A 10,126-nucleotide genomic window follows, 5' to 3' on the forward strand; every position below is an offset into this window, starting at 1 on the left:
TTTTTTTTTTTTTTCCCAAATGATTTTGAGTTTTCTTACACATTGTTCTCCTTCTCTATCCAGGATGCCGTATATAGATCCTCCTCTGAGTGCTTGATGTTGGTAGCTGGGCACCATTTAGTTCTTCTTGTCTCATAGTCGTATAGGCTGTGAATTGCATGGTGTACCAGTTGGCAGGACTAATTGTTTCCATGAATCTTTGGTTTTTTTCATTCTTCTTTGCTCTGGATGAGGAGAGACCCAACATTGCATCTAGATGGCTGTTAGCAAGCTTTTAAGATCCCAGTCGCTACTCGCCAAAGTAGGAGGTGGAACAATGTTTTGTGTAGTATGTTATGCCAGTTGAGCCTGATGTCCCCTGAAACTATGGTCCCGAGCCCACTAGTTCAACTACTTGCTTCCTCTGGGTAGCTGGCTGTGACCAAGAAGTGACTACAACCTTGCCGCTTGTCAGCTCTGCTATACACCTGGGAATAGTTACAGATCATACAAATACACTTATAGGACCATTGTCTGCCAACCCTATACACGGTCTTGGGTACACTCCCCACTTCATAGACATACCTAATAGTTCAGCCTCTCCACCCATCTATCTGCCCGTATACCATTGACAACACAGTACTGTATGTCCAAAAGTTTCATCTTTGTTGTCTGTACCTCCATGTACCTCTATGTCTTCCTCTTCCTCAATGCCACCATGTTGATCACTCACATTTGGTACACTGCCCTTCTCTTCACCCAAATCAATACTTATCTCTACCTATCTAACAGTGTTGCCTCCCTTCCCCTCCCACCTTGGTAACCAACAACGAAAATTTCCTTCCATATTTAAACCTTTCCTTGATTTGTACAATAATGGACTAATACAATATTTGTCCTTTTGTGATTGACTTATTTCACTCAGCATAATGTCCTCCAAGTTCATCCAAGTTATGTAGTGTTTTGCAGATTCTACATTATTCTTCAGCAGTGCATAGTATTCCCTTGTGTGTATGTACTATAGTTTGGTTATCCATTCCTCAGTTGATGGACACTAGGTTGTTTCCATCTTTTGGCTATTGTAAATAGTGGTGTGATGAACATGGGCATGCATATGTCTGTTCTGTCATGGCTCTCACTTCTTTAGGATATACACCTAGTAATGGAATGGCTGGGCCAAATGGTATTTCTAATTCTAACTTTTTAAGGAATCGCCATACTGCTTTCCACAGTGGATGTACCATTTTACAGTCCCACCAGCAGTGCATGAGAGTCCCAATCTCTCCACATCCTCGCCAGCATTTGTTATTTTCTGTCTTGTTGAACTCTGCTGCTAGTGCTGGGGCAAGATTGCTAGCTGCTTTTTATATATCAAAGTCTTTCACAAAATTCCGTCTTTCATCTTTTGAATCTGTATTCCAGTTAATTGACAGATAATAGTTAAGAAAGTGACGATTATCAGGTAACTAAAAAGATTTTCTGGTACTCAAATCTGTCTATGCTATTTATAAAACTAGGCAATAAATAGAGAATTCCTGAGTGGGATTTCTGTTGAAATACTAGAGTCCTAGCAAATGTAAGGAGAGCTGTAAGGCTTCCAGTTGATTCTTACTACTAATCTTGCTATATTTGCTATATAGGGCTGTCTTCAGTTTTGTTAGAGGGTACTACAAAATTTGTGAGCAAACTCATTAACGAAAAAAAAAGCTATATGCCATTGGTTTTATTTTGTTATCTACCCTGCATCCTGCATATGTAACTTTTTCCACTGGCCTTATTTTCCAGAAACAGATTAAAAGAAATATAGCAAATACAGAGAATTCTAGATCTAGGATAATTCATGTTGTTTGTGATGGCTGTTAATAAAATTTCTCCAATCACTAAGACTGAAAAAGATCTCTTTTTAAAATTTTATAGAATTAGACTATACAAAAAAAATAATTATACCATACCCCAGGATCTTCAACAAGAGTCACCACTCTTCCAGGCTGTTTAAAAAAAAAAAGGGGGGGGGGAAGTAGTTTTTTTTAAAAAATTAAAGTTCATTAAGTAATCTAGCATTAGCAACTTAATGTTGACTTGGAATATTTTAACTACATTTGCTTATATGAGTATTTCTTTAAAGTCAATTAAGTATGAGAATCTACTTTATCCAAGCTATCATGGCCTTTCTAAAGATTTCTATCAAGCATATAATGTTCACTTAAAAGGGATACATTAAAAAACATAACCAGTAATTTAAGGCTTATCTAAAATGAAAGGCAAACTGAAGTAGCAATTAAATAAAAGTTCTATTTTTTCCCCTCTTTGGAAACAAAGACTGCTAGTTTTATTAGGGAACAAAACATGACATTCCAGGATGCATTCCCTCAAACTTTAGCATGGATGAAAATTATCTGGAGGCCTTGATAAACACATTGTTAGGCTACACTCCCAGAGTTTCTGATTCTGTAGTTGTAGAGTGGTTTGAGAAATCTGCATTTGTAACAAGTTTCCCTGTGAAACCAATACTACTGGTCTGGGGACTACACTTTGAGAACCACTGTTTAAGGGATCTTAAATTTGACAGAAATACTCTAACCTTTCTATATATGATAATGGTTAGGCCCCTTTCCTTTTTTACTTCTCATAAACGAACTTTACAGTGCCCCATCAAAGCAGTGTATTAAAGCTGGCCTGTTGAGAGTTCCTTGTATATGGTCAGGGAGTTCTGGTGGCATAGTGCCTAAGGCATTTGACCACTAACCAGAAGGCTGGTGGTTCAAACCCACCAGCCACTCCTGGGAAGGAAGGTTGGGCAATCTATTTCCGTAGTGATACTGCTTCAGAAACCCAAGAAGGGGTCGCTATGAGTTGGATCTGACTCAGTGGCATTGAGTTTGGTTTTTGGTTTGGTTTATGCTCAGACTACCTGGTGTTGTAGGCAAATTTATTTTTCTAGCTTGGTTTTAATGTAGGTCAGTTAAGAGTTATTTAGATATTAGTTATTTAGATGTTCTCAATTTATTAAAGAAAAAAACTATAGTAGGAAAAGCTTGACTTTGTGTCATTCAACTTGAGATTGGAAAGAGATACTATCAAACCCAAACAAACTTTGTTTTTTCATTTCAAGGTCTGAAAAAATATTTGTTTATATATTGAAAACCTTAGAGAAAGTTGAGACTTGGAATATTCCATAGCTTAAAGCACAAAGGTGACTTAAATCAATGGCCGCAAGCTTTTCTTTATAAAATCCCTACTTGGTGTCAAAGGCTATGTGTCAGCTGACAGGTTACCATTATTAGTGAGAATGCAGAATTGTAATGCTGAATTTTACCCACTTTTATACCTATGCTCTAGTACTAGTGAGCTTGATTCATTCAGATACATGCCATCTTAGTTGGTATTTCTAATTTTTGTCCATAACTGTAGATATTTCATAATCAAGGAACACATGGGATGCTGGATTATGATTTCTTGTTAAAGTATATTTTCCTATAGATGTGTAATAGTCTGCCACTCGTGAATTATAATTTAAATAGTTCTGTATTGTTGAACCTTTAGGTTTCTGACTTTTCTATTTAAGATAATGCTACAGTGAAAATGCATATATTGATGTAGATGTTATTCACAGTAGATTGCCCAACCTTCCTTCCAAGGAGTGGCTGGTGGGTTTGAACTGCCAGCCTTCTGGTTAGCAGTCACCTTAGGCACTACTTTACCAGAGGCCCTTATTCACAAATATTATCAGGTAAATTTAAAAATTTTCTGGTAATCTAAATCTGTTTTAAAACCATACTATATCAGATGTTATTGATAAATAAGGCACTACAGAGAGAATTCCAATAAAAAATCTTGCAGGTATTGCCTTATTACTTGCAACTTCAAAGTCAATTGTTGTGCGCCATTGAGTTGATTGTGACTCATAGTGACCCTCAATGACAGAGTGGAACTGCCCCATAGAGTTTTCTAGGCTGAAATATTTTTGAGAACAGATCACTAAGTCTTTTCTCCTGTGGAGCAGCTAGTGGGTTTGAACACTGACCTTTAGGTTGGCAATTGAGTACTTAATCATTGTGTCACCAGGGCTCCTTTAAAAGTCAATTAGCTATGTATTGAATGCCTACTCTGTGCTGTAGGGAAGATAAAACCTTGATTATTGCTTCCAAGAGCTTATATTGTAATTCTGGAATACAAACTGTCATGTGAAATAAGAATTGTAGGGGCTAAGATGTATGCCATTTATTAAGTGCAACATGAATTCTGGGTCTTAGGTGGCCAGAAAAGGAAGACAAAATTTTGACAAAAGGGCATCATGATTCATGGTTCACAAATGATGGCCTAGGGGCAGGACTACACCAGATGGAATATCTGAGTTGAGTAGAGGGTCTCCCATTAAAGAGAAGATTTGTAAAGATGACTAGAAAAACAGGACAGAGTCAGATTTGAAAAGCCAGTGAGGGGAATTGAAATTAGTGGGCAGTGGAAAAGAAACTACTGAACTTTGGGAGGAATTGAAATAAAAGGAGCTACTGGTGACTGAGCAAGGAGCTTGGCTGGTACAGTGGTTAAAGTGCTCGGCTGGTAACTGAAAGGTTGGTGGTTTGAACCCAGTAGCTGTTCTGCTGGACAAAGATGAGGCAATCTACTTGTGTAAAAATGTCAGCCTTGGAAATACTATGGGGCAGTTCTACTCTGTCTTATAAGATCACTATGAGTTGAATCAATTCAATGGCAATGGGATTTTGGTTTTGGTGACTGAGCAGCAGGTGAGTTCTGTGATAACAGAAATGTTTTGGGGAAGATTAGTTTGGTAAAGTGTAGCGTGTGCAAGTGGAAGGAGGAAGACACTCAGTAAGAAACGTTAGTGGTCCAAATGGCATTCTGCTTTCCACCTCTCTTTGCCTCTCCTTACATCCAGCCAAGCCAGTTCTTGGCAGTTTTGTCTTCAAGTATCTTATGAATCTGGTTCCTCTTTCATCCATCAGTAACCTCTTTTAGGGATTTCCCTGCCTGACTTTAATTTTGCTTCCCTTCAGTCTATTCTCTCTATAGCCCCAGAATGATTTTCTGGTTGAAAAATTGGGCCAGTTATGTCTATGTTTCAAATTCTACAGGGTTATGATACAGGATAAAATAAAAATTCTTAGAATGACTTAACTACAAACCTTACTTCTTAACATTTCCCCCTTCCAGCTGTACTGAATTATTTACAACTTTTACAGACTGTCAGGTTTTTTTAATGTACTGGTACCTACTGTGGAAGGCCCTGCCCCCTATTATTATCACTGGGATATCTTCCAGCCACTCCCTCCACAAAGCCTTGGTTGACTTCCCTTATTGACTTATTGGTTCCTTTGCTGAGGTTTTCATTGCTTCTTTTTTTCATTTTCTCTATAGCACTTCCTAGGTATTGGTGTTTGCTTAGGTGTCTCCCACCTATGTAAGTGCTCAGAAGTAACTGTTGAAAGGAGTAGTAGTGAAATCCTGCAGTTAGGGTGGTGGCAGTTGGAGAAGAAAACTGTGTATGTAGGGAGTAATTTTAAGGGAAAATAATACTGGTCCTGTGCCTGCTTAGGGATTATAGAAAAATGTAATTATGCTGGCACTACTGATAAATTTACTTGGAAATATTTTCTAAACTTAAGCTCTTTGCCCCTTAAAAATGTTATTGAAAAAAATAACCTAAGATTGTAAATATTGTAAATAGGAGCTGTGGTAGCATAGTGCCTAAGGCACTTGACTGCTAACCAGAAGACTGGTGGTTCAAACCCACCAGCCACTCCTCAGAAGGAAGGTTGGGCAGTCTACTTTTATAGTGATTCTGCCTCAGAAACTCAAGGAGGGGTTGCTATGAGTTGGGTGCGACTTGATGACACATAACAACAAGACTGTAAATACATCAAATGCTTTTTTTGGGCATTGAAACTGAAAAAAAGAATTGTTCACTGTGAATGAGATTGGAGGATGTTGTAAAATATTTGAGTCATAATGTGTGTTTTCATTGGGTAATGAGTAATGTTTCTGATTTAGAACTAAAGGTAGAGATTTAATAAATGTTCAAGATTATCTTGTATTAAACTGTTTCCTTTTTTTGAAATTATATTCTCTTGGATGCTTTCACATTTTAAAAAATTCTAATTTTTGTGAGAAACTTCCAGTGCAATAGAAATGTAGAGAGATGCTTAATTAAAATTAGGAAGAAATTAAAGTTTAATGAACCTGAAAAGAAAGCATAATTTAATAAAGCAAGTAAGTTCAGTATATTTCCCACAAATGTCACATGGCACTGTCGAATAAACCACTTGTTGAATAATATTTCATTTCTTATGTTAATAGTGAGTCATGTGATTAATTTACAAGGAGTATATTTTGCTATAAAGTCTAATATAGCACATGTCATTCTTCTAATTTGCTGAATATTTCAACAACCTTTTGTGTTTCTGTTTGTTAGACAGTTAACATTTATAGAAGGCTGGTAACAAAAAAATGTGAAGTAAAATTATGATTACCTTTTCAGTTTTTTTTTTTTTTAATAGAATAGTATACTCAGAACATGTTTAGTACTTAGATTTTCCTTTAACTTGCTATGATGGATTCTTTAAACTTAAGTAAAAATAGACATGGACTTTTGTAGTTCCTTTCTCCTTTAAAAGTATCATGTACTGTTGCATGACTTGACAGTTTCTTGTCCTCAGTATGTTCTGATAGTGTACATATCTTGATGTGTTATATAACAAGCATACATTTTGGTTGAACTAGAATAGTAAAATATGCTATGATAGGCACATACATAAGTTATTTAATACCTGGTCATTAAAATTGGAGCCTTGGGTGAAGGCTTTATTCAGAGTGGCAGTTTTATGCATCTACATCAAAATTTTCTATAAGTGACTTCCTCTTCTTCAAGTCATTCTGTCCAGCATCTCAAAAGACCAGTATAGTCTGTCATAATGCCAATATCTTAATTGGCCAACTCCAGTTGAGAATGGTCTTTTAATTCATGTTCTTTTCATGACTATAATACTATGCCCCTTTTATGAGCAGGTGCAAACTGCTCTGGACCCTTTATCCCTTCCCTTTTCTATGACTGCAAATGTTTCTTTGGAAGTAACATCCATCTCTTCCTACATCTAATTTTTAGCATTTTAGATTTTGGCATTTGGACCAATATTCCTTTTTTCATAAACACAGTAATTAAGGCAATATAAATCTTCAGAGTATTTCAGAGACCATATAAGCAATAAAAAATTTTGCAGCTCATCCAAAGGTTTAAATATTAACTACAGTAAGTGTTAAAGTTACCCAAATTTTTAATTACCCCAAAGTTAGTTATATTTAGAGATTAAAGTTAGTTGTTTTGCTGCTACTAATTCTTTGTATATATGTATGGAAATGAATAGGAGCTCTGGTAGGGTAGTGCCTAAGGCACTTGACTGCTAACCAGAAGGCTGGCAGTTCAAACCCACCAGCCACTCCTGGGAAGGAAGATGGGGCAGTCTCTTCCGTAGTGATACTGCCTGGGAAACCCAAGGAGGGGTCGTTATGAGTCGGTCGGACTCCACGGCACATAACAACAACAACAACATGAAAATGAATGTTTTGAATGATTGGTTGAAAACAGATCAAATCACTTAAATTTCACATTCATAGTTTAGGACAAACATCCAGAGAGTAACATTAAAATAATGCTGGGTATATGGGTTGGAGCTGTGCTCACTCATGTAACAAAGAGGGAAGTTCTTTTATCTTTGCTAATATTGGCAACCTAAGCGATCAAAATAAGCTCCTTAATAACTGGGGATAATTTTGGAAACTAGTTCTTCAGTGACCTTAAGTGTTATAAAGTAAAACTTTTGAAAAGTTTTAAAGAAATCCCAGAAATAACATGTACTGTACGTTTGAACTCAAACCAATTAAGTGTCAGAATGCAGAAATGCCAACAAATTTAATTGCTAAAAAGCTGAATTTCCAAATTGATTTTAGTATTTCAGCTCCATGGTGACAAGAAGTTCATCTCTCCATTTATTTTACTTTTTTCTTTTTTGGGGGACAGACGTTGCTAAGAATGGGTCCCCCTCCCAGCACGTCAGCCCTGTGTGAGCTTGTGTGCCTGGGCCCACGAGTCCTCAAGAAACTAACCAGCATTTCCAGCGGCTTCGGAAGGAGTGCCTTTGGTTTGGGAGAGAGGTGCGGGGCAGGAAGCCCAGGAGGATGCATAAGTATGGCAGCTTTATCCTTACCCACAACATGCTCGGCTCCCAGGACGCACTGGAGTGGGTCCTGCTATCCGGACTATGAATAGGGTAGAGGCGCCCCGGAAGAAGTGAGCGTGGGGAGCTGGCTGGCGCCTCACCTTGCCGGGGACCCCGCGGTGGTCCGTGCTGCCCTGCCAGAAGCGTCTGCTGTAGCCTGTGATGTACCCGACCAGTTTGCCCTGATATGGGAAATCCACCTTCCATATCAGGGACCCGTAACCAAAAACCCACATCCTTTCCCTGCTCCTCCGCTGCGGCGGCTATCAGCTTCTCTGCTGCGGTATCAGCCGCACGGTAGAGTACTGCAGTCTCCCTCACGCCAGAAACCGGCTGCTGAGGGCGCAGGCACGAGGGCTGCGTTGCTTCTTGAGCGCAAGGAACCCTGGGGTTTGTAGTACGAGCAAGGTTTTTCCACGCTGTTTCAGTCAACATTAAGTTGTTTATCTGCTTAGAGGTCGAGAAACGTTGACCTTCTTTTGTGTATTAGACAATAGATTCATGAGCAGTCTCTGTAAATCAGTCGACCGAACCACCCTCTGGTTCTTCTGTGCAGAAGACTACAATACCCACAATCCTTTTCATAGACCAGTGGCACTGAAGTTGTCTGCTTTTTTTCTCCAACGGGAGGGGAAGGAGAAGAGAAAAGGCAAGAGTCGTGACTGTGCTGTTTAGATAGGGAGAAGCGGTGTGCGAGCACGCAGCTGGCACGTAGAAAGACATTTTGTTATGCGTTAACTGTTCTAGTTGTGCTCAAATGGTAGCAGCCAGAGGAGCGCAAAGTATTTACTTACACTCCCTTTTTTTGCCTTTGAAATGAAAGGAAAACGTTTACGCCTGTATGAGAGTGACTGGGACTCATAACCCCTACTTGAGTTTCCGAAGCAGTATCACTACGGAAGTAGATTGCCCGATCTTCCTTTCCAGGAGTGGCTGGTGGGTTTGGACTTCCCACCTCCTGGTTAGCAGTCAAATACCTTAGGCACTACGCCACCAGAGCTCCTAATAGAGAGTGTATATATGTTTTAAATTTTTCATGTGAAACAACCCTATTGTTGTTATTGTTAGTATTCTCAGCAGCTCACTCAGAAAAGCGGGCGAAGGTTCTTAACTTGGGGATTCATGGACAGGCTTTGGAAATGAGCCAGAGAATCACTCGACAAAATTTGAGGTGCATGTGAATTTTGTTGTTGTTTGTTTGTTTTGAGGAGGAACTACAGCGTTCTCGAATGTCTTAAATGACCAAGGGTCCTAAAGAAAATGTTAAGAATCTTGTAGTTAGGAAGCCAACTTGGAGCAGCATACCGAATTACTGTACTTTGAGGGTTTCTAATATCTCATTGTTTTAAGCTTTATGAGCGAATACTGCTAAAACATCCAGATTCAGAGTATTTTTCTTGTTTTTGAAATCAGCAGGAAACTGCTGCAAAGAAAACTTCGTTTTAGAATAAACATCTCGTATCTTCTCCAGGTTTTCATTTTACCTTCCATCACATGCCTGGCATAGTTAGTAGCTTCCCTTCAGTCCTTAACTTTTTATTTTGAAAAGTTTAAAATATGCAAAAAACTTAGAAAAAGGTGTAGTAAGCACTCACATCCTCTTCAACTAGATCCCATAATGAACATTTTTGCCACAATGGATTTCCTTTTCTATTTACTTTTTTTAAAATCTAAAACGCTTTTAAGTTGCATGAATATCATGATATTTCACAGCTAAATACTTTGGGTACATCTTGTAAGTATAAAGGCATTCCCCTAATAACCACAATTTACACTCACAAGAAAATGAAAAATAATCCACCACCTCGTATCTATTCCCTATTTTAATTTCCTTAATTACCTTAACAATCACTTGTCTGTCACTTTGTCATACTGTGGCAGCTTGCATGCTGCTGGGATGCTGGAAGCTATGC

At 38.4% G+C, this 10,126-nt stretch overlaps 1 protein-coding gene across 1 annotated transcript in view; it reads right to left on the reverse strand.

Moving 5' to 3' along the window:
* Positions 1 to 8,449, reverse strand: part of CHAC2 (ChaC glutathione specific gamma-glutamylcyclotransferase 2) — an 11,746-nt gene extending 3,297 nt beyond the window's left edge. The window contains exons 1-2 of the mRNA XM_007954005.2: positions 8,315 to 8,449; positions 1,932 to 1,967 (exon numbers count right to left, since the gene is read on the reverse strand). Of these exons, the coding sequence (XP_007952196.1) occupies positions 1,932 to 1,967; positions 8,315 to 8,449 (171 nt within the window). The remainder of the gene's footprint in view (positions 1 to 1,931; positions 1,968 to 8,314) is intronic.
* Between the last annotated feature and the right edge of the window lie 1,677 nt (positions 8,450 to 10,126).

The sequence above is a fragment of the Orycteropus afer genome, unplaced genomic scaffold, assembly GCF_000298275.1.
Source record: "Orycteropus afer afer isolate SDZICR_OR568_19922 unplaced genomic scaffold, OryAfe1.0 scaffold00424, whole genome shotgun sequence".
Classification (NCBI taxonomy): domain Eukaryota; kingdom Metazoa; phylum Chordata; class Mammalia; order Tubulidentata; family Orycteropodidae; genus Orycteropus; species Orycteropus afer.